Source organism: Gallinula chloropus (genome assembly GCF_964237585.1).
Source record: "Gallinula chloropus genome assembly, chromosome: Z".
Classification (NCBI taxonomy): Eukaryota; Metazoa; Chordata; class Aves; order Gruiformes; family Rallidae; genus Gallinula; species Gallinula chloropus.
Window position 1 is genome coordinate 34,278,818 of NC_140089.1, and position 25,220 is coordinate 34,304,037.

Genomic DNA, 25,220 nt, shown 5'->3' on the forward strand with positions numbered 1-25,220 from the left:
CCTGGAGAGGATAAGAGGAATAGTTGAGTTACCTCTCCCGAGAACTAAGAAAGAGCTGCGAAAATTTTTGGAATTGACAGGCTATTGTCGCCTGTGGATTGAATCACATACACTAAAAACAAAGGGATTATATTTTAAATTGTTAGAAGAGCGTAATGGCTTGGTAATGAAACAGACTAGCAGATGAGGTAGCCAAAGAAGCTACCTTGGGGCCTGAATTTGTTAAGACATGTAATCTTACTCCTTGTGTATCTGAACCCAAGGAGGTTCCAATTTTTATTAAAGGAGAGAAATAGAAATGGAAGGAATTTGGAACTATTGAAACAAAAGAAGGGAAGTGGATTCTCTCGGATGGATGAAAAATGCTAAAAAAACCCACAAACAAATCATGAAGGAAATAATGGCCATTTTACACCAAGAGAGTCATTGGGGGGGTACAAATAATGTGCGATTTAATCCTAAGGAAGTATGGATACATAGAAATGTATACTGTAGCTAAACAAATCTGTAAAAGATGCATTGTTTGTAAAAAGATAAATAAAAAGGTTCTCAAGAAACAGCCTCAAGGAGGAAGAGAACCTGGTTTAAGACCTTTTCAAAGTATTCAAATCTATAGATTTCATGGAAGGTTGAAATATCCTGGTATTGGTTGGCCACCTAACAGTATGAGTGGAAGCATATCCAATGGCTTCAGCCACAGCTGCAGAGGTCATTAAAATCCTTCCAGAACAAATTATTCCCCGGTATGGAATAATTGAAAATGTGGATTCAGACCAAGGGAGTCACTTTACATCCAGGGTGCTTCAAGGGACTATGGAAGGATTAGGGATATCCTAGGACTTTCATCCTCCCTGGCATCCGCCCTCCTCTGGTAGGGTTGAATGGATGAATCAAACCCTAAAGAAACAATTATTAAAGTTAATTTTAGAAACCAAATTACCTTGGATTAAATGCCTGCCCATTGCCTTGCTGAGAATTCGAATTGCACCTAGGAAAGACTTAGGTGTATCTCCCTATGCAATGTTCTTTGGCTTGCATTATATGGGTGAAATCAGAAAAATCCCAAGGTTTGAAACCAAAGATACTTTTCATAAGAACTATGTACTGGGGCTAATCTGTTCCTTAGACTTTCTCAGGAATAAAGGACTCTGCACAAACTCCACCATTGGAATTTGCAGCCCATAATATCCAACCTGGAGAATGGGTTCTGACTAAGTCATGGAAGGAATCCAAGCTACAGCCTGAATGGGAAGGCCCTTTCCAGGTTCTACTGACAACTGAAACTGCCATGAGAACTGCTGAGAAGGGTTGGACTCATTACACCTGGCTCAAAGGACCAGTGGAACAACCATCTGAGAACAAACATTCGTGTGTATACAGCCCACGGAGAATCCTCTGCTCATCAAACTGAAGAAACAGTAATTTAAAGACTGTTTGAAATATTGTTTTAGTAGTGATTTTGTTTAGTTTTTATTATACTGTTGTGTTTGGGGAGGGGTAAAAGGTCTGAAAATGTTCAAAATTATGTTAATATGGTATTTGTATGTCACTTTAGTGAAAATAGGAGTGTTCGGTCATGCTAGAAAACCCCTTAGTAATCAAAAGAACTTACAATTCAGCATTCCAGAGGGGACCGGGATCCAGAGCATTGTTTGATGCTTGCCAAATTTTGGATTGTGGGAATCTAAAAAAAACCTTAAAGGGCACTGAGCCATGCAGAAAAGTACATGTGTCCTGAACCAATACAGGGTTGGACACTTTATGGGATAGGTCCTTGCCCCTGTTGGAACAATGTTTGGACTGCTAAGGTTAATGGATGGACAGCAGATGTAAATCGAAAAAGTTTATATTAGGAACCCCTAAAAGAGATGATTACCATCTCAAAAGGACATACTACCCACTATTGCCAAGAAAAAGAGGGAAAGATCCAGTAGGGTGATTCAAAATAACGGTAGAAAAAACCTGAAAATAAAACTTCAGATAAGAGAAAAGAGTGGAAAATTACACAGAAACCTAGGACAAAGATAGGAGGACTTGTCAATGATCCTACAATAGTAAAAGTAGTTAGAATTGAGGATTTGAAATGGACATTTGAAATAGAAACAGGATATGAAGAGACGAATGCCTGGGTGGAATGGGTAAAATACACTGTGAAAAGTTTAAACAAGAGTATTTGCTATGTATGTGCCTCAGGTTGACCTAAACCACAACTTGTACCTTTTCCCCTAGGATGATCCAATGATCACACAGGAATGGAGTGCATTATTGCACTGTACCAGGAAAGAACAGCCTGGGGAAATGATACCTGTAAAACACTCTCACTTCTGTTCCCAGCCTTGCTGAATAAGGACATTCAAACACCCCCTGTTCTCACAGGTGTAGTTGGAAACCACACGGCCTGTCTCTCACGACAGGGCAGAGTGGCTACACAATTTGTAGGGGAGTTCTCAGGATGTAAGAGAACGCTGAATGTGAAAAATGTTAAAGGTGGGAACTATTCATCATTACAGGTTCCCAGAGCTGACTTGTGGTGGTATTGTGGAGGAAGAGTTCTGAGGAAAAATTCTTCCGCCCAACTGGAAAGGCACTTGTGCTATAGTACAATTGGCCATCCCATTCACCCTGGCATTCAGAGAGGATAGGGCTTCTAGAGAAAAAGAGATCAGGGCCAAAAGAAGCATATTAGGAACGTCCTTTGATGACAGAATATATATAGACTCAATTGGAGCTCCTCGAGGGGTTCCTGATGAATTTAAGGCTAGGAATCAGATTACTGCAGGTTTTGAATCACTTTTTTTGTGGGTCATAGTAAATAAAAATGTAGATTGGATCAAATATCTGTTATAATCAACAGAGATTCATAAGTCATACAAGGGATGCTGTTAAAGGAATAGCAGAACAATTGGATGCCAATAGCAGAATGACATGGGAAAATCAGATGGTCCTAGATATGATGCTAGCAGAAAAAGGAGGAGTATGTGTCATGTTAGGGGGAAAGTGTTGCACATTTATACCAAATAATATACTGCTCCTGATGGAACGATTACCAGAACCTTACAAGGCCTTACCACTTTGGCCGATGAACTAGCAGAAAATTCAGGAATAGATACTTCTCTTACTGGGTGGTGGGAATCCTGGTTTGGAAAATGGAAGGGAATGGTGATATCAGTTTTCACTTCCCTGATAGTGGTAACAGGAATTTTAGTGGCCATAGGGTGTTGTATAATCCCTTGTGTTAGGGGTCTTATACAGAGATTAATAGAAACTGCAATAAATGAGAAGATGCCCCTGGGACCACTGCCTTATAATATGCTTCTCCTAGAGGAACAAGAAACAGATAATAGAGGATCTCAGGAAAAAGAATGTGAAGCAATACTGGCCAGTTTAGAAGCTTCATATGAAACAGGACATTGAAAACATGCAAAAGACAACAGTTAGTATAAAGAAAAGAAGGGGGGAATTGTGGAAAGTGCTAAGAAATGTTGCTTTTGCAAACTGAAAAATGTTATTGTATTCTTTACTGACTTAAAGGACTTAGGCTGCCTCATCAGGAATCCTGTGTAGAGAATTTAGGATAGCACATAAAGTAAGGGGGAATACTGTTCTCAAATAAGGGTTCAATTTGAGTACATAGCTCTGCTAAAAGATACAGATGATCCTGGACAATGAGATAAGGGGTTAAATCGTGACTGAGGACATGGGCTGGAATTTAAGGAAATCAGGCTCAACGAACAGGCTTCAATCATGTTGATTGTACATCAAGTCAAACAGGAAAAACGGGCAAAACATAGGGAAGCCACAGTGGTTGTAATAAGAGTATTTTGTGGATCTTTGTGATCGTAGGGAAGCTAATTGCCTACAGGGAGTGTAACCGTGGGGTTTGTGACTGTGTTGCAGATCATTTTATTGTGTGTCGTGTTGGCAGCAGAGTATTTTGTGGATCTTTGTGATTGTAATCAGTGTGGTCATACTTCCAAACTGCAATAGTGAATTCCCCGTTGTATCCAACAATAACCTGCAAGTGACGTACTGAATCTGCATTCTGGGTTTTTTTAGAATAAATTACTATTAATTCTATTTTAAAAACCTGTGGTTTAGTGTCTTTCCGTCACAACCATTCCTATATAATTTTTCCCATATATTATATAAATGTATAGACAGTGCATAGCAATGTGTTAAAATTGTTCTGTTAACATTGAGAAATGAGTAAACTCCTTTACAAAAGAACCAAATTATTTCAGTGAGACAGAACACTTTACTTTTGTGTCACTGTGACAGTAATCTACTGCCATCACAGCCAAAGAGGGCAAGAGCAGCAAAGAATGAACATCCTGTAATGCTTTTCTCGATAGAAGAAAAATGTTAAGATTTACTAATAAACCAGGAAACTTCTGAGAAAAACAGAAAGCCGCGTTCCTGAATAGTTTACAAAAAACGTTAGCTTCCTTACCTAGACTTGAATTGCCTTTTGCAATAGTGATAGTCTTCACATAAATGTTTTCAGCTGAATTCGGGGTTGTGGAGGTTCCCTCCAAAGGCACCGGGCATCTCTTTTCCACTGAAAGCCCCTGATTCTAACACAAGGGAAAACATCGTCAGTTAATATAGGGACTAAATCACGATTGGATCTACTGACCTCAGCTTACCTATCTAGCTTACCAAAAGCTAGGCACCTAATTAATACAGGTTCCTTACACAGAGATTGGAAAAGTCAGTTCATCAAAGATCAAACCACCATATGTGAGGTTTCTGGTTTTGTTTGGGTAATATAGAAAATCTACTACAAAGTATGTTTTTAATTTAGGGGCATCAGTTGCACTCTTAAAATCAGCAGGATGAATTCAAGGACTGTCAGACTTGTTCATCACAGCTGTCTGACAATCTGCCAGTGCTAAAGTAACAAACCCCATAAGAAATTCCATCTCTGTTCAGAATTTCTTAATAAATCACCGAACAGAAGAAAAAACAAACACATGTCACAGTGATTGTCATGTAAGGGAATATTATGTTTGCACAGTGTGGCATCACAGGCCACGCTGTGAGCTGAATTGTGCAGGCTCACACAAACACCAGGATCAAAGCCTTTCACACCACTTCCCTTTGGCTTCCCAGGCCTGGTTTCCAGCTTGCCCAATGGGCACAATGTGGTCCAGCACTGTCTACTGCTGTGAGCAGACTTTTATATACCCCTTCATCACCAATCTCTGGGGCACAACGATCTTGACACCCTAAGTTATCTTCTGTTTTGGATAGGTCTAAAACCCTAAGTTTTGATATGAGCTACCACATTTAAAAATCAAAGAACAATACATTGCTCTTGGCCAGTGTCAATTTCTGTAAGAGATTCTAGGGCTTAATATGGCCTCTCTGTTGTTTATTATTTAAACCCCCAAAAACTTTACTTTGTCAGTGGGATCAAGCTGTGGAGAAGTAGGAAGGCTTGTAGTTTGTTTAATTTCTGCTGTTTTCTGAGGTCCAGTCCAAGTTGTTACATTTTCATTTTCATTTTGGTTGCTATCTGAAATATCCATAGGCAGAAGATCCTTCTTCGCAAAATCAGTTGCCGTTTCCAGACTATTGCCTGCAACGGACTTTTCCTCGTTCTGATTCAGATCCATGTTGTACAAATTCGTGTTCAATGCATAGAAATCAGCTGTAGTACTTGAATATTCCTCTTCGACAGACTGTTAAACACAGGAGACAGTGAACAATCAACATTCCTTTGCAGTATAATTGAAAGTACATTTTGTGCTAAAATCCTAAACAGAAACTAATCTCACAGAATTTAAAGGTATTTCTTTTAACATCAGTGTCTTTAGTAGATGCCTTCAGGCACTTTACTACAAAATTTACTCAATTACTCTAACAATTTCTTCTTGTAAAATACCAGAAATGAATGAAAATAAAGTTACTGCTGAAGGCCACATTTGAATTTGGTACTCATTAATAAATCTCTACTAACTTCAGCAAAGTAATGTCCACTCGCACATTCTCAAACCAGACATAAATCCAACAAGATATTAAACACAAATCATCCAATTGTCTTTCTCAGGTAGAACTTTGCAAGATCAAGGTCTTTTATTTCAAAATACTGAGCAAGTGAAGAGCAACTTCACATAGCTCAGGCAATAAGCATGCAATCTCATCATCCATTTAACTGAGTAGATACATATTTAGACATCCCTTCCACACAAAGAGGGAAAAGTAAAAAAATCGGTCAAATTTCAGAAAAAAAGTTAACATGGAGATCTTGAACTATAGCAACAATGAAATACAGTGATGCAGTTGCAGAAGCTTAGCAGCTAGTACTTACTGCAAGTGTATCCTGTAGTACTAAGTTCTCTACGCAAAGTTTGTTCAGACTTTAAGATTCCAAGATCCTCCATTTCAAATATTTTAAGATATCTCAACAGCCACAACCTTCTGTAAAACAATTTTAAAATATTCTCGTCCTGAGCTTTCAAAATAAGCACATTAAAAAACATGTAGGCCATTATATATTAGAAAGATGTATCAGGACTTAGAGGTTGGACTTAAGAGGCTGTAAATCAGTATTAGGGCTATTTTTCTCTGGCAATCAGTAAATGTAGACACAAGAATGTCTACCACCATCTTAGTGATTATCCACTGGTCCTACTAATTCTTCTGTTTCCTTTCCAGAAGATGGGGAAAGCATGTTCTCCCAGGATTTTGTGGTATTTTACAACATTTTGTATTAAGGGCCTTAGAATTAGTCTTTCTCATCTTTCATGAAGTGCATGTATTTGCACTGTCCCCAGTCATCAAAAATGGTTCACCTGTAAGTAATTGGTTTAAGTAACATCTAAGAAGATAATTGATCAAAGCCTAAGTACAACTAATCTGTATGATGTAATCGATGAAATAATGTCCTACCTTTTGGAGAACAGAACACCAGTACTATAATATATTTAAATTATGTCACTAGGTTTCAAAGAAATCTGGGACTTCTACTCATAAGTCTGGTTTGTGTCCATTTCCAAAGCAGTGAAAAGAAGAACTTAGTCAACATTGTGCCATATACCATATACACATATTAGAGTTGCAGCATATGCTTTTTTTTTTGTTTGTTTCATTTAAACAAAAAGCTAATGTTGAATTTTTTTACAAAAAACCACTATTTCGGGAATTTGTAACTAGGGCAACATGTGGCCTTATTGGAGGATTTAAGTACCCTTTAAGTCTCCTGTTTTAAAACTGACACCAAAGGCAATCAGAAGGTGTCAACTGCCCTGCAGTCAGAAATAGCTGAAATGCCTCTCCACTCCTCACAGCGTCAAATAGGATTTTTTTCATTTTTACTGCTTTTCACTTGTTTCAAAATCTTCTTTTATGATTTTTATGAGGATATTTTCTTGCTACATTTACATTATGAAGTCACTCAGAACTGTGGAGTACAAAACGATGAGAACTTACTACTCCCTTCATACTGGTGCAGAGAGGCACACTGACAAGTCAGGGCCATAATCTTTACACAAACATGCAAATTGAAGATATCTTAAGTCAATGCTAAAAGTATCTTAAGAACTTCTAGAGTCTCAACGTGATATATAATGTAAATCCAGCCTCTATCTCATAAAATGCTTCTCAGCATGCAAAATGCATAATCCATTTAAGTAACAATTACAGAGTTAAACAATGCAATCTGTCCCACTGGCACAACAGAGATGTTCCCTTCTGTGGATTGGGAGAAACGATCAGAAGATGAATTTCGCATTACAAACAGTCCCTCATAAGGGCTGAACATATTCCAGAAGGGATAAAGGGAGTCACTGCAGCTCAGGTGTGGAATAAAAAGCAGCAGCTACTCTATTCAAGACCACAGACGGCAAATCCTGGAAGAAACTCCTACAATGCTGCTTTCAAAAATGACTGCTAGGAGAAGTGACGTGGAAGATTCCAGATGAGCAAAATGAATCTATAGATTGCCAAATAAAAGGAGCATGAAAAGCAACAGAGAGAAACAAAACACCAACTCTGATACAATCAAGTATTATAGGTATGTGACCAGCAAGAACAAAATGTATCAATCTTTGTAGCACCCTTGAAGAACTTAGTTTCATTTGCTGACTTTAAATAGAAATTATTAGTAACCAGACATTTGATAGATACAAATTTATTTTTAATTGCAGTATCACTATGAACATTTCTTTTAAGAATGAAGTAAATTAATTAGCAAACGTACTATAAAGTACAAAAGCAAAGCTTAGGATAAAATCTCTTGCTTTTCATACTTAAAATACTGTAGAATAACAGTTATTTTACGATATGACTCTCTAATACACTTTTTTGTAGCAGACTCCCCACCACAGCTTTAACACTACAAGCATCTTACCTTACCTTGCTATACAAAACACAAATCCAAGCCTCCAACCTCTTAGCTGCCTCTCTCTTCAACGCCAGCACTATCCTAAACAAAGCTGTGATTCAATTTTGCAATAAATACTGTAGTTTGAACCAGGATGATATAAAACATTTATACCTAGTAATACAGCCTTTTCACACTTATAATCAAAGTTTTTCATCAATAAAACCATCCTCCTTTTTACCTTGGCAGTTGACAATGAAAGTGGGAAGCTGTAGTCCACCTCGCTGCTACAGGAACCGCTAGGCAGAGCTGCCAGTGCAGACTGGACAACGTCACTATCTAGTGGATACTGTAATGCAAACGTGGCCTCATCCACTACATCTGCTGCTCCGGAGTTCACCTAACAACAAAAGCAATTCAATCAGACAGGCTGTTACCTCCCCACTGCACGCACCCCGAACACATGTACCTCGGATGCTACGTACTCACTAACACTCTCCTTCTGTGTTTTTTCCCCTCCTCCTCCATGTTTTACATTGAAGTTATATTTGCACAGCACAGCAGGAAAAAATTCCGCTTCCAGTTAAAATTCATGTTACTGTATCTTCAGGGGTGGCAAAGGATAGCTGAATTGAGAGTCTCAGGTGGAATGAATTGCAGGGCTGAGGCAGGCTGATGACTGTTAACAGAAGTATGAGGTGTTGGGAAAATTCTGCTATACTCCCTTACCATGGAAATTGAGTTGTTTAGGGTTGGTTTGTTGTTGATTTTTGTTGTCTGGTTTATTTTTAAATTTTCTTTTACAAGAATTAGCACTGAAAAATAAATGAGCTTCTACCAGTGCCACTTGTTAGGAATGTTCCCTCCACTCAACTTGATAGCTTTGGTCACTTTAAAAGGGTACCAAAATAACCTTTTGGACACTGAAATACTTTCCAATACATGTATGAGAAGTATTTATGATGTGATTTTTTACAATTATCAAAATATTATACATTTACAACAAGAGTAATATGGAGAATATTCCTGTCTTACATGAGAAATAACATTTCTTAAAGACTTCCAGATATAGATATGGGCAATATTTTTGCGCTTTTTTTCTTAAATGAAATATGGTTTTTCAAGATTGAGTCCTAAAAGACTTCATTTATGGTGTTTCACATACTGCATTTTTATTGTAATTTCATCTCTGCTGGCAGAGATCAAGAAAGCAGTGTATGCTAACAAGAATGATCAGTGAGTTCAGAGCCATGCCCATACCATAAACTTGCATGAAGCAGCCAAGTGTACCCATCTGCAGAGATGGGATCTAAGTGGTGTTTTTCAGTCTCCGTGGTTAATCATACTATGAATTAATTCTGACAGATTCATAACATATTGATTCCTTTTCAGGGTGCAAATGATCCATTTTTTATTGCCTCAACCTTAGAGACCTAATAGCTAATTCAAGCTGCTCCTTTAGTGTAACTTAATGGCGGTCTGTCTTCTGGAAAATGCAGACTAGTGTAACTGAAGCTATGCCCTGAAAAAAATACAGTGAAAAAGGGGGACAGACCTGTAGATTCTGAGTGTACATTTATCTATGAAAAACAGTATCTCATGAGTGTACTCTGCAAACACAGCTTCAACAGGGTCACTGCACATTCAATTTCGTTTTTTGCACATTTAATTAGACAGTGGACAGAGTTGAGAATTTAACCATATTATTATCTGCCATATATTTTCATTTTTCTTTCACATCTTTTTTATCAATCACAGATAGGAGTCAAATTTTTGAACACTTAAGTTTTACTCTGATCTTTTAAACAAATCTGTAATTAAAGGGTGTTTACAGTATATAACCTAGCTTCTTCATATTTCTTCTCAATGAACAGAAAATCCCATTATTGGTCCTTACTGTACAGAGGTAACAAATTGCAGAAGAAAAAATAGGCACTCATTTAAAAGCAAGTTATTAAAACCAACCTTTCATTTGCAAATGTGAAAGAAATAGCAAACTTACTGGATGTAATTAGTAATTCAGATATTTTTGCCTTGGAAGAGTCCATTTCAGGTTTCTGTTTAGTTTTTTTTCTAAGTTCTGGTGTTTATCAGAAACTGCTTCCCTGCTAATGTCCTTAGAAAACAACGGCCAAATAACCTCAGTATCAGGCCCAGATCAGTACAAATAACCATGAGAAGATATATTCAGAATATATTTATATTTTTGTGGGTGGAGGGGGTGGGTTGGTTGGGGGTTTGCTTCTTTTTTTTCTTTTTTTTTTTTTTCCCTAGAGTGCTATTTCCTTTTGCTTTTTTTTTTTATCTGAGTTCTTATTGGTAACTCTTGGGATGCTGAATACTCAGATCAGCCACGTTGTACAAGTGAACACCTTTTACCTTGCAAATCTCATAATCACTGATGGATGCTAAAGGCTAAAGGACACTATTAAGAGCAAGCAGCATTGGCAGCTTCTGAAGACAGACAGCATTCCTTTTAAGGCTGGCTTGCATGCAGAAAGGAAGTTCCAAAAACTTTTTAAGGTAGAGAAGTGGTGTATTACAATATATAGGTGAAGAGATTCATTTACAAAATAAGCACACGAACATTCCTCCACATAAGGTGAGATTTTCAAAGGGTTATTCAGTGCATGCAAGAAGTGGGTAGCCATGTATCTCAGCAAAATACTTTCTTTTTTCCTGAGCAACTAAAATATCGTAGACCGGATTCACAGTTCATGCAAACAGCCAAAATCTCCAGATGCCAGTTGCTACCACGTGATCCATCCCAACTATGATGGATGAATAATGTGGTGACAGTAAACACTAAAAAATAAGCATGAACAGTGACAAAGCAACCCTCCTCATAACACAATGCAAAGACGTAAGAGATCTTTGGTAAGTTGGGCCACTAACCAGAGCCAGCTCAGCATGGAAAAGGGCTGCATCAGCTGCCCCCTCCTCAAGTAACTGGGCAGTGTAGAAAAAGCAATTTTCCTTAGCAGAGACATAGCCCTCCTCTGGTGGAAGCTGCCGAAAAAACGAAGCTCTGAGTTGCATGAATGGGCAGGAACACAGAGCGTGCAGCGTGCATTACGGTGGGGCTTTAGAGAGGCAAACGAATTCCAGACGCAGCAAAGAGTTCATTTCAATCACAATCATGGTATAAGGTAGGGTAAAGAGACTTTTTGACATTTTTGTTGTTTTACCAAATTTAGCAAAATAGACTGTCGTGGTTTTACCCCGGCTGAGAGCCGAGATCCACGCAGCTGCCTGCTTCTTACAGGGAAAGCGCACGGGAAGAGGCGGGGGGGGCGGGGTCGGCGGCAGCAGCAGCAGCAGCAGCGGCGGCGGCGGCGGCGAAAAGCAAGGGAAGGGAAAAGGAAGGTGCAAATAACCCCAAAACAGTTTACTAAGATAACAGAAAGATACAATATAACAATGCTAACAGGACTGTAGAGCAAAAAATATATGAAGCTGTTGATACCCAATGCAGTTTCTCACCAAACCCACAGCTCAGGCTGTGCCACCCAGAGCCGTCCCGGAACCCGACCGTCCCCCAAAAACCTCGCTTCGGATCTCATTTTACATCCCCAAGTAATGAAAAAAGGCAAGTTTCTAGCACCTTGAACATCAGCCATTCCCTCCAACCCTCTCCTCAAAGACTCATAAAAAATGAAAATTTGTTATCTGTATCCACAAGGATTACAAATTTATCATTTTAAAAGACCGCACCTGAGATTATAAATACAGCAAATGATTACAGAATCAGAATCACAGAATCACAGAATTATCAAGGTTGGAAAAGACCTAAAAGATCATCCAGTCCAACCATTCACCTATTACTACTAGCTCCCACTAAACCATGTCCCTCAATACAACGTCCAGTCTTTCCTTGAACACCCCCAGGGTCGGTGACTCCACCACCTCCCTGGGCAGTGCATTCCAGTGCCTGACTACCCTTTCAGAGAAGTAGTGCTTCCTAATGTTCAGCCTGAACCTCCCCTGCCGCAGCTTGATACCATTCCCTCTAGTTCTGTTGCTGTCTACACGGGAGAAGAGGCCGACCCCTAGCTCACTACAACCCCCCTTAAGGAAGCTACAGAGAGCCATAAGGTCTCCTCTGAGCCTCCTCTTCTCCAGGCTGAACAATCCCAGCTCCCTCAGCCGCTCCTCGTAAGGCCTGTGTTCCAGACCCCTCACCAGCTTAGTAGCCCTCCTCTGAACGCGTTCCAGGGCCTCAATGTCTTTCCTGTAGTGAGGGGCCCAAAACTGAACACAGTACTCGAGATGCGGCCTCACAAGTGCTGAGTACAGGGGGACAACCACCTCCCTGTTCCTACTAGTAACACTATTTTTGATGCAAGCCAGGATGCCGTTGGCCCTCTTGGCCACCCGCGCACACTGTCGGCTCATGTTCAGCCGTGCATCAATCAGTACCCCCAGGTCCATTTCCTCCACACAGTCCTCCAGCCACTCCACCCCAAGCCTATAGCGCTGCCTGGGGTTGTTGTGGCCAAAGTGCAGGACTCGGCATTTGCTCTTGTTGAACCTCATGCCATTGGCTTCAGCCCAGCTCTCCAGCCTGTCCAGATCCCTCTGTAGGGCCTCGCTACCCCCAGGCAGATCCACACTCCCAGCCAATTTAGTGTCATCTGCAAACTTACTGAGGGTGCACTCAATGCCCTCATCTAGGTCATCAATAAAGATATTGAAGAGGACAGGCCCCAGCACCGACCCCTGGGGAACACCACTCGTGACCGGTCGCCAGCTGGATTTAACTCCATTTACTACCACTCTCTGAGCCCGGCCCTCCAGCCAGCTCCTTACCCAGCCGAGGGTGTACCCATCCAAGCCACGGGCTGCCAGCTTCTGCAGGAGAATACCGTGGGAGACAGTGTCAGAGGCTTTGCTGAAGTCTAGGTAGACCACATCAACAGCCTTTCCCTCATCCAGCAGATGGGTCACTAGATCATAGAAGGAGATCAGGTTGGTCAAACAGGACCTGCCCTTCATGAACCCATGCTGGCTAGGCCTAATCCCCCGGCCATCCCGCAGATGCCGCATGATCTCCCTCAAGACTATCTGTTCCATAACCTTCCCTGGAACCGAGGTCAGGCTAACAGGCCTGTAGTTCCCCAGATCCTCCTTACAACCTTTCTTGTAAATGGGAGTCACATTGGCGAGCCTCCAGTCTTCTGGGACCTCACCAGTCAACAAGGAGAGCTGATAGATAATGGAAAGCGGCTCGGCTACCACCTCTGCCAGTTCCCTCAGCACTCTCGGGTGGATCTCATCAGGCCCCATGGACTTGTGGCAGTCCAGTTGGAGCAGGAAGTCTCTGACCGTTTCTTCCAGAATCACAGGTGAGTTAGCATGTTCCCCAGCCGAGACTACCAGGTCAGAGAGAGGAGTACCCTGAGCATAACTGGTCTGACCTTTAAAGACAGACGTAAAGAAGGCATTCAGAACCTCCGCCTTTTCCTTATCCTCAGTGATCATATTCCCAGCCTCATCCAGTAAAGAGTGGATATTCTCCTTTGTCCTCCTCTTACTCTTAATGTACTTATAAAAGAGTTTGTTATTCCTTTTCACCCCAGCGGCCAGGTTAAATTCAAGCTGGGCTTTTGCCTTTCTGATTTCACCTCTACACATCCTGACGACTTCCTTGAATTCATTCTCAGTTGCCCGTCCCTCCTTCCACAGGCGGTAGATTCTCTTTTTCTCCCGGAGCCTCAAGAATAACTCCCTATTCATCCACGCCGGTCGTCTTTCCCGCCGGCTCATTTTGCGGCTCAGGGGGACCGCCTGCTCCTGCGCCCTTAAGACTTCCTTCTTGAAGAGCAACCAGCTCTCTTGTACCCCTTTGTTCGCTAGGACTAAATGCCAAGGGACTCCCCCTACCAGTCTCTTGAACAAATCAAAGTCCGCCCTCCAGAAGTCCAAGGTAGCAGTTTTACTATTCCCCTCCAAGCTCCACCATGAATTGAGAAATGTATCATTTCATGGTCACTCTGTCCAAGGCAGTCCCCAACCTTCACATCTCCTACCAGACCTTCCCTGTTCATGAACAGCAGGTCTAGCGGGGCAGTTCCTCTTGTGGGCTCTCTGACCAGCTGCATCAGGAAGGCATCCTCTATGCACTCCAAAAACCTCCTAGACTGCTTCTTCTGTGCTGTGCTGTACTCCCAGCATATGTCAGGGAAGTTGAAGTCCCCCATGAGGACAAGGGCTGATGACCGTGCAGCTCGTGCCAGCTGCTTGTAGAACACCTCATCTGTCCCTTCATCCTGGTTTGGCGGTCTATAACAGACGCCCACCAGGATGTCTGCCTTGTCAGCCCTTCCTCTGATCTTTACCCATAGGGATTCAATGTTATCATCCCCAGTCACAATCTCAGTAGCAGAAAAGGATTCCCTAACGTATAGAGCCACACCACCACCCCTCCTTCCTTGCCTGTCTCTCCTGAAGAGTTTGTAGCCATCCATTGCAGCACTCCAGTCATGGGAGCAATCCCACCATGTTTCTGTTATGGCAACCAGATCATAGTTTGCCTGCCGCACTATGGCTTCCAACTCTTCTTGCTTTTTCGTTCTATGTATAAAATGATGCCATTTTACTGATTCAAATTTAATACACCAAGGACACTAGTCAGCTAGCACCTACAAGCTACTACACCCTTACCACAAGCTGTATTGGTAGCCTTAAGCCCCCTTCAACCTCATTCTTCTAATTGTTACAGACTACCTTCTAAAACCAAGGCTGGAAGATCAGATATATGCACTTCAGATTAACTGCTGTGCTTTCAAAATAAAGCGTGCAGTCTTAATACGAAGACTGCATAGGTGTTATACCTTGCAAAGAAAAAGCATAGGCAAATCCCAGGCAAATCACAAAAAAAGGTGACTTTATGTCACCATCTCACACATTCAGAGAACCTTGTAAAGTTGCCTGGCAGCTTGCAGCCCTGAAAGACAGTACCAGCTGCAAGACGCTTCGCTGCTTTCTCAGCTGCTAGACAGGGCTCCTAGCTCCTGCAATCACTGCAGAAGACATACACAGTCCTCTCCTACATACAAGATCTGAAAATCCATTACAGACGCTTTCTGGATGTTTTGAGCCACCGAACTGGACCCCAAAATACACAAACTGTATGCAGAAGTCAGGATCACCATCTAGCAGCTTAAATGACATAAGAAGTACCCATCAAATTCCCAAATCCTTACTGGCAGTGGTTTGGCAACTCCTATTTTAACTGTTCCTGCCGGGGCTCCTTTCAGTGCTTGTACTGCTTCCTCCAAGCTGCCGTTTTCCAAGTTGGTATCATTGACAAACATCAGGCGATCTCCGGGAAGGAGCCTGCCATCCTGCTCAGCCACACCACCCGGCACTAACGAACGTATCACAATTACAGTGTTCGCAGGATCAACAGGATCCTAATTAAATAAAAGAAAGAAAAATGTTTCATTTAATTTACTCTTTTGAGTAGGCAGGGACAGGCAGCGAGCTATTCTTCAGGACACACCAAGAATAAAAGCTTGAGATATCTGGGAATTTTAAAGTCAAATACAAAATGAACAGGGGGGTTTTTAGGCACGTCCTGGACAGACTGCAGCTAGTAATTTCAGAATTGCAGTAAATCCTGCTTTAAGCCCCTAAGTCCTTTATCGGACCTTGCCCTAAGCACCTCGCTGCAGGTGCAAATACATGGCTAAGTGCCTGAATATTCTGACGACATCATTCACTGGCCCCGGGGCACTAGCAGATGAGCTTTTTAGTATATTACGGATTATCTATTTTTCTGGGCTGCTATTACCATTATCATTAGAACCTGTAGTCTTAATTCTGCTAGAGGAATAAATAATATAGCTAGTGGAATGTCTACCAGTAGTGACATCCATTTAGCTTTACTGTATTGCTTCATTTCCATTAATATTTTCCTTTAAGATACACATATAGATCATACTGCCAGATCCAAACAAAACAATTATTTTGTCCTCTACTCAAAGAAAGGAAAGCAGTAGTTACCTGGTAGTCCAATATGCTAAATCCAAGCCCCGTGCTCCCCTTCTCCAGCTCAACGTGCTGTACGTCTGTTTCCCACATCGCCGAAGATGAGCTTGGTATCTCTCCAGTACTACGACTCTCGTCAGTTAACTCTAACACTGTACTCTCGATGTCTGAGGAGCAACGGAGTCCGAGTTCTACGTTAGCCTGGGAAAACCAGAAAATGGTCACCAAAAAATGTAAACGATCGAGTGACAAAATTCTGTTCACAAAGAAAAGTAAAAACTAACTGACACTTATTTTAACAAAGAGAAAGAAGTAATTGGCTGCAGAGTTAAAACAAATCTGATTAGCCTAGCAAAGAATTCGTTATGACCTTGTAACAGAACAGCTGTGCTGCAAGTGCACAAAAAAACTCCCTGGGAAAAATTTTGTAGTCTTCTGTGAAGCTAAAAACTTCAGAAAATTGCATGAGATTCTGTACTCAAATATATAGGAAATATCTGTAATTAAATAGTATGTCTACAGATAGGCCTTGATCCAAACACAGTAGCACTGGCAGGAGTCAGAACATTTCAAAAGACAAATGGGCACACACATACATGTTTGTCTTTTTCCTTGTTTGAAGAGAAAAGCTTAGCACCAATACAGTGAACTCAATACTTTACCCAAAACTCAGAATTAACTGTGACACTTTTAATAAAAATGCTTTTGCTTTCTATACTACACACCAGACCATTCCTACATAGCTACTACACCAGGCTTCCCAAAGCTTTGCACTTTTGAGTAACAGATGTGTCTGTCACTGAACACATAGGCAGCTCTGCATAACACAAACCCAGAAAGCAATTTTCAGAACCAGATTAAATATATTAAAATTCTAATTAACACACAGTTCACTTTGCCATCACCCCTAAAGTCCACCTGCGGAACAGGTATATAGACCTGTATCTCAGGATATTCCTGCCTGTGACCTACCAGGATTGACATCTTCTGGTTGGCCTAAACTACAGTTGATTAATATAATTAGCCTCTTTCTATCTATCTGGTTCCAAGTCCTAAAATATTAAAACGTATTTCTCATCTTGTACAAGAGCTTTTTTTTTTTCTTAAGTAAAAGGACATTTTCTCAGAGATAAATTACCTTTTCTGTGAGCTGAACCTCAGACAGACTTAGACTTTCCAGTACTTCTGGGTGAGTGATGGGGGGGGCTACTGGACGACAGCATACCATTGTAACCTTAATCGGCAGTTCTTTCAAGATATTTACCACATCCTTGTGGTTTTCTCCAAGCAAAGAGATCTCATTCACCTCAATAAATAAAGAATACACGATGTTTAGAACGACAATGAAGAAAAAACAGTGAAAAAAGACCTTTGACCCCAAATCACCTGATTTACAAACACAGAAGCAAACAAAAAAGAAATTAAAAAAAAAAGCAAACAAGCTAATGCACTTTGACAACTCAATTTTGCTGTACAGACTCAGGACTAAGAGAAGTCCTGAACTGAATACATATTCTCATAAATTCTGTGACACCACCCTACAAACATCACATACTAGGTCACCATGTTTCCTGCATTCACGTGAATCAAATTCACATTTTAATTCTAAGAAAATTATTTAGAAAAATAAGCAGGTGAGTAGTCCTTTCACTGTTGTCATGGTTTTACCCCGGCTGAAAGCCGAGATCCACGCAGTTGCCTGCTTCTTAAAGGAAAAGAGCAGGGGAAGATGGTGTGTGTGGGGGGAGGGGGGGCGAGGGAAGGGAAGGGAAAAGGAAGGGGCAAATAACAACCCAAACCCAAGAAACCAAAAACAAAATATAACAATGCTAACAGGACTTTAGAGCAAAAAATATATGAAACTGTCAATACATCGTGCAGTTTCTCTCCGAACCACACAACTCAGGCTGTGCCGCCGAGAGCCGTCCCGGAACCCGATCGTCCCCCGAACACCGCGCGTCCTGGAGCCCCCTGATCCTCCTCCCACCAGCCCCCCGTTGTACTGGGCAGGACATAATTGGCATGGAATACCCCCTTTGGCCCGTTTAGGTCACCCCTCCTGGCTGCCTCCCTCCCCTTTCTCGTTAACAGAGAAATATGAAGAGCTGAAAAAGTTCTTGACTGCTTGACCGCAACTAAAACCATCAGGGCGTTATCAGCACTGCTCCCATTTTAACTCTCAAACACAGCATTCCATCCGCGGCTACAAAAGAAGTTAACCCCATCCTGACCGAACCAGGACAACTGTTTAGTGATCTCAATGTTTTTTGCTAGGTATTCTTTTTTTGGTTACCTGAAAAATCAGCTATTAGCATGTAAGCATATGCATTCACACAAATATGCCTCAGTACATATGAAATGACTGCTCATGCACTTCTGGTTATGGCTAGTATGCAGTTAGATATGCTACATTCCCAAGCCATCGAGAAGCAAGTCATTGCTCAAAAAATTCATTGCATGCAGTCTACGATAAAGTAGCACATTTTTCTTACTTCCAGCAGCTCATCTCCACTGAACAGCTTGCCACTTCGTCCAACTGGTCCCTCCGGTAAGATAGATCTAATGAAATGATGTCCCACTGTAGCTTCAAGGCTTATCCCTAACCCGCTGCTTTCACTAAATTTGTTAACTACAGCCACCTAAAATAAGAGTAAGAAATGGTTAGTTTTGATATATTTACAGCTGTACCTGTTTGCGTCACACACCAGTTTACCTACAATGAGGTGACCGTGCCAGAAGCAAGACACCAGAAATACTGTGACGTGTAATGCAGGCTTTCAGAACCCCCCTGAGCACCAGGCCTGAATGAAAGCGGTGTCTCTCCTGTGCCTGTGAAAATTAGCTTGTTGCACTCGGGGGACTGAATCTGTTTCTCGGAGGACAACATGACTATGTTGCTCCATGTATGTAGATAGGTAGTCAGTATCACAGACCTCCTTTCACCTGCCTTCACATGGTACTTCAGATTCTCATGTGAGAACAAAACGAAAAGCCCCAGAAGCACAGAAACTGAAACACAGCTGAATCCAATATGATCTATGCCAGATGGGAAAGAGGCTCTGCATTGCATTTGTATAAGTGAAAATGTGACAGATGCTTAGACCAGCACACAGGCAGGCAAAAACTGAAACTTCTACCTCACACCACTTCAGCATAAACATGAGGGAACTGTGTATGACAACAGTGTATCTAACAAGACATACTTTTGCAGAGACTTCAGCTCTGACATGTAATTTTGAAATAAAATCCTATACTCAGATACTGCTTTTCAACTGTATCTACAGTAGATGTCCTATGCATTATTTAGATCATTACCTCAAACAATTCATTCAGTAGGACGTTACAAGCACTAGTGTCAAATGTTGGCTAATGAAGGGAGCTTTGACATTCACCTTAAATAATTTTCTTTCTCTGTAATACACATTTATCCACTTGAAGCTAGGAAAATTGTGAAATGATACTCATAGGCACAGTAACCTCAGTACATGCAAGTATATATTTATATTCAAAATTCATAATCAAAATAATATCAAGATATTAAGGAACAGATGCATGATTTTTCAGAAATAAAGAAACAAGTGGAATACAGACATATTTATATATTTCTTAGCAACTTAACAGGTAGACAGATTAAAGGGGATTTGGTTATAGTAATCAAAGTTTACTTACCACTATTTCATAATTTGAACCCATAATCCTCTGCCACTTTGCCTTCATAGGTGCTTCTTCTGCAGCAGTTAGCTGGAAATCTGAAAGTTATGTCTGAGATTACCAGGACAAAAAGTAAAATGGTCTGTCTATTCATATAACTGATATATGAAACATACAAGACTACACCATCATTCCTGTGATGCCAGAAATCTCCTAAATATGACTTAAAATTTGTTATGATTTGTCTCACCAGGTTTGGATTTACCAGGGGAAAAATATCGCAAAGCAGGATTAGAACCCGCCCCTGCAAAGTGACCTGTATGGTGAGAGACATAAAATTCAGTCATAAAGTTTGGTGGGAAGAATGGCTGGAAAGAAAGGACAAATATTTAAACCAGCCTAAGTTTTGAGTGAATTCAATGCAACTTTACAAGATAATGGGCAGGAAACAAATGAAAGAGCTTTTATGTGCATGCTCCAGGCATTTATTAAATCAGGCCCTATGTGGGCTGATCAGATTGGTTCAGGGGGGTGGCTGAAGCACTTAGGCATGCGATACTGCATACTGATCCTTACGGACAGACCCTGCATTTTACACAGTGTTCAAGTAAAGTTTTCAAATGGAATCTGGAGGTTTTGTACTTTCAGAACTATGAGCACAACTATAAAGGGTATTTTGGAACTGCAGGCCCTAGAAGGCATTGAGAGAATTTAAATCCTAGGCCTTTTTCTTTTCTCTCTTTTTTTTTTTTTTAAGATACACATTGATGAAGACATACAGTGAGAAATAATCCTAATAGCTAAAGAGCAGAAATGAAATGGGAAGGCAAAATGGGGCAAAAAAAGGAAAAAAATAATGATGCTGTGTAAAATACAATGACAGGCTAGGCACCTGCCTGCTAACGGGAATTGGTGACTGAATTCCTTGGTTTGCTTCGCTCGTATGTGCAGCTTTTCCTTTTCCTATTAAACTGTCTTTATCTGAACCCACAAATTTTCTACCACATCTCTTCTGATTCTGTCCCCGATCCCACTGACAGGGAATAGCGAGCAAGTGGCTGTGTGGGGCTTAACTGCCAGCTGAGGTAAAACCACAAGTAACAATATAAAGTGACTAACAGCCTCAAACAGTGTTTTCAATCCAGCTTGGCACAATTACTAAATATAAAGCCAGGTGTTGCGTGGCACTGAAATATGACAATACTTTCCCCATAGCAGAGACCTTTCAGTATCTACAGGAAAGGTGTTAAAAAAATCAGTTCTTCAGCTATCCAGGTTAATGGAAAGCATGACTTATAAAAAAAAAATATGTATTACAGAACTCATTGTATAGGTGATGCTTTTCAGTGCTGTCTCAATCTGGAAAACATATCATCCCACAGGAAGCCAGAAATGCACTGCAGTGCCCTAACAGCTCACGAAGAAAAGGAGTATGCACATTAGAAAATAGGAATTTCCACAAAGCAGGTGGGAAACCTCAGAGCATATCAATGCACCAGAACTGACTGCATCTTAAACACTGTAAGAGAACATAAATTGAAATGAATGCAAGCTCAGGAATTTGTGAAAATGTAATTTATCAGAAGAGGTAAAAGTCTCTGAAATGCAGCCATGCAGCTGGGCATCTGTGGGAAGCTAGAAAGATAAGGCATGTTGGGGAACAAAGAGGGAAAATGATTAATACACAACTAGACTAAAAAGACTACAAATACAAAAACTAGATTAAAAAGAGATCTGAACATGTAGCAAAAGAAGATGGCTTCATGCCACATCTCTGACACATAATTATTTTCAGAGACATACAGTAGTCAGTAATATTACAGCACCTAAGAATACATGCTTACATGTGTGATTACTTCCACTTTCTAGCTATACCTCAACTACACAGCACACAAGAGATGGAATGACACACAAAATACCTGATCTTTGAGTAAGCACTCCCAAGTGCATTTTCACAGATTATAATATTAAATGTTGCAAACCTGTTTCTTGTTGTTTCACATCCTCTCCAGTATCTACCACACTGGCACTGCATGGCAGCGATGGGGATCCCTGTTCTATTTCACTGTTATCTGAAAAGAGAAGAAGCAGCCTTTTGAGCTTTTTTCTGTGTTGTAGTATTCATCAAGATCACAGGCATGCCTCCGGGCACTGACTCTCTCTTCCCCTGGACTTCAGAGGATCCATATTTGGCAAATGGAATCTGGCATAAGGGGCCCAGAAGAAATGCCGTATTTCAAAGACATTTTGTCTTCTGTCAGTGTTTCGCCGTCTACAGTTAATATTTCAATGAAACAAGGAAAAAAAATCACAGCTATCAGCAGTTGCATCTCTATGATTGAAAGAAAAGTAACTGGAGACATATAAAGATAACTTCTTTTAGCGCACTTGTGTTACCTTTCTTTCTCCTTCTTCTCTTCTCCTTTGTGTGATTCAGGAAGCTGACCCTAAAAAATGAAAATGCTATAGATTTGGAGACCTGGAGACCTGCATATTTGACAGGCTTTGCACTTGTTCCTACCGCAGAGTTCTGCTAGGTATGCTGCTTGCTGTCAGCTTTCTTGAACACCTTTAGGCTGAAGTAACAGTGCTTCCGGAGTATTTTCTCTGTAATTTTCACTAACGGGGGGAATGGGAGGATGCCATACAGATAAAATACGACTGGGTTTTTCAAAATCTTGTTTGAAGTGGGGATGATGACTCCATCAGTGAGCTACATACTTCTGCTGACATGAACCTGTAACACAAGTAGCTGAAAAAAAATCTGCGCATCCAGCCTCTATGCAGATGCTCTGTTCAAATGCACCGACTTTCAAGATCTGACAGGTATACTTCAAGGTGTGCACAGTATAAGATTAAGCTTCACTAACCTCATGTCATCAGCAGCAAAATTAATATCAGTTATCCGCTTCTGAAGTTTGTACACATATATAGTTAATGCCCTATCAAATCATGTATAACCTCTAAATATAGGCCACTCCTCTCAGACCTTCAGTCTGTGACACTGACAAGCAAGGGTGAAATGAACTGAGACTTGCTTTTGCTCATTGTGGAGTATCTCTTTGCTTGCTCTTGAATGCAGCTCTCACCCTGGAGCACGAATAAAACATTCACTGCCTTCTCAGTATTTGAAGATTTACAGGATCAAAGTCTTGAAGCAATTCAGCCAGACATACAATGCAGTGCAGAGCTTTCAACACTCACTTTGAAAATATAGCAAATAATACCACTGTGTCTAAAAGATTAATCAAACCATAGTAGACCAAATTTTCCCCTCATGTACGGCAGTTCTGCCATCAGTAATAGCTACCCAGAATGAATCTGGTCCATTTTATTTCCGGATTGCAATTGAGAAGAAAAATGTTTCAAGCCAACTTTAAAGCAAAGCCAGTTTTAATTACCTTTGGCTGTGCTACTATCCATTGTCTGGAACAGCAAGTCCTTTTCAACAGCAGCATTGAAGTCCTCCTGGGGCTGAATATGATTTTCCTGCTTAAGCCCTCTTCTGATCAAAGTGAGTTGAACCGTTTGTCCCGTGTGCCGCAAAACATCAACTGCTTGCTGGTTAGTAAAACCCTGAAGATTTGTTCCATCCACCTGCAGGATTAAGCAGCTTTTCAGCCCACAAGACGCCACTCAGGGAATAAAAAAAACTATCCAGAGCAAAATAATACAATGAGCTCTCAGCATCTGCTAGCCCGATCACAAAGCAAGTGGAAGGACAAGAATAAAAACCTGCATGACTTAACATCTGATACAGTAAGCACTTTCAGTGGAGTACTCCAGAGCTAAGTAACAACCAGTAGCAAGGGCAAGGGGGGGACAAGTGCTCTGGGTATCCACCACAGACAGATCTGCTGGCAGATCTGCTCCACTAGGTGGAAGAAGAACGCATATACTGTGCAGTGTACACTTTGAAGCCTGCTTGCTTCATTGCTCCAGCCATCTCCAGGAGAAAACATTGGGTGAATAAATCAACATAGCCATGACCAGGAATGCTGGGGAGAGAAGGGTGAGGAGAGACACATCTGTCCACTGTGGCAGGAAGAACAACAGCTGTTCTGAGACCAACTAACATCAGACACGGTGAGGTCTACTACGGAACACTGTGAAGTCCAGTTTCCTAATCAAACACTGTCCCAGACAGGCAGATGTTATCTCTGGTTCATCATTTTCAAACTTCAAAGAACAACACTTTCGTATCTTCTGCTTTAAGCTACCCTAATACCCCATTCACTCAGGGTTTTTTTCTGAAACTCAAGACTTTGGCATGCTGAATTTCACCCCATTGTACCTAGTACACCTAGTCCCTGTAAACTCCCTATTATCCCATTGTCCTGGTTTCAGTCAGGATGGAGTTAACATCTTTTGTAGCCGCGGATGGAATGCTGTGTTAGAGAGTTAAAATGAAAGCAGTGCTGGTAACACCCTGATGGTTTTTAGCTGCTGTCAGACAGTCAAGGACTTTCTCAGTTCTTCTTATTTCCCTATTTATGAGAAAGGAGGGGATGCAGCCAGGAGAGGTGACCTAAATGGGCCAAAGAGAGTATTCCATGCCAATTATGTCCTGCTCAGTATAAAGGGGGGGCTGGTGTGAGGAGGAGCGGGGTGGCTCCAGGACGTGCGGTTTTTGGGGGACGGTCGGGTTCCGGGACGGCTCTGAGTTGTGTGGTTCGGTGATAAACTGCACTATGTATCAACAGTTTCATATATTTTTTGCTCTAAAGTCCTTTTAACATTGTTATATTTTATCTTTCTGCTATTTTAGTAAACTATCCTTAACCCAACCCACGGGCCTTCTGGTTTCTTGGTTTTGGGGTTGTTATTTGCCCCTTCCTTTTCCCTTCCCTTGCCTCACACCCCCCAGCTCCCCTACCTTCCCCTGCTCTTTTCCTCTAAAGAGCAGGTAGCTGCGTGGATCTCAGCTCTCAGCCAGAGTAAAACCACGACAGTCCATTTTGTCGCCCAACGTGGGGCCCGAAAGGTTGGGATAACGGTAGATCTGACCCTGACCCGATTGTAATTATGATACAGTAACATCGATGACCATGAGCTTGTGCTAGCACTTGTATGAGATTTTGTTACCTTGTCTTTTCTTTGGACAGGAAGGGGTTAATAACGGCAGGTGGAATGGTGGGGGTACAGAAAGAAATTACTACACTGCTTTCTTTCTTAATTACAATCTGACCCAATTGTAATTAAGACAAAGTTGTGATAAACACTGTTGTTTAAGCAGTCTCTGGTCACGATG

At 41.2% G+C, this 25,220-nt stretch overlaps 1 protein-coding gene across 1 annotated transcript in view; it reads right to left on the minus strand.

Moving 5' to 3' along the window:
• Positions 1 to 25,220, minus strand: part of MPDZ (multiple PDZ domain crumbs cell polarity complex component) — a 113,836-nt gene that overhangs the window by 56,767 nt on the left and 31,849 nt on the right. The window contains exons 11-20 of the mRNA XM_084278647.1: positions 23,371 to 23,566; positions 21,952 to 22,041; positions 19,988 to 20,067; positions 18,811 to 18,957; positions 17,457 to 17,624; positions 16,334 to 16,519; positions 15,532 to 15,741; positions 8,568 to 8,726; positions 5,403 to 5,684; positions 4,451 to 4,574 (exon numbers count right to left, since the gene is read on the minus strand). Of these exons, the coding sequence (XP_084134773.1) occupies positions 4,451 to 4,574; positions 5,403 to 5,684; positions 8,568 to 8,726; positions 15,532 to 15,741; positions 16,334 to 16,519; positions 17,457 to 17,624; positions 18,811 to 18,957; positions 19,988 to 20,067; positions 21,952 to 22,041; positions 23,371 to 23,566 (1,642 nt within the window). The remainder of the gene's footprint in view (positions 1 to 4,450; positions 4,575 to 5,402; positions 5,685 to 8,567; positions 8,727 to 15,531; positions 15,742 to 16,333; positions 16,520 to 17,456; positions 17,625 to 18,810; positions 18,958 to 19,987; positions 20,068 to 21,951; positions 22,042 to 23,370; positions 23,567 to 25,220) is intronic.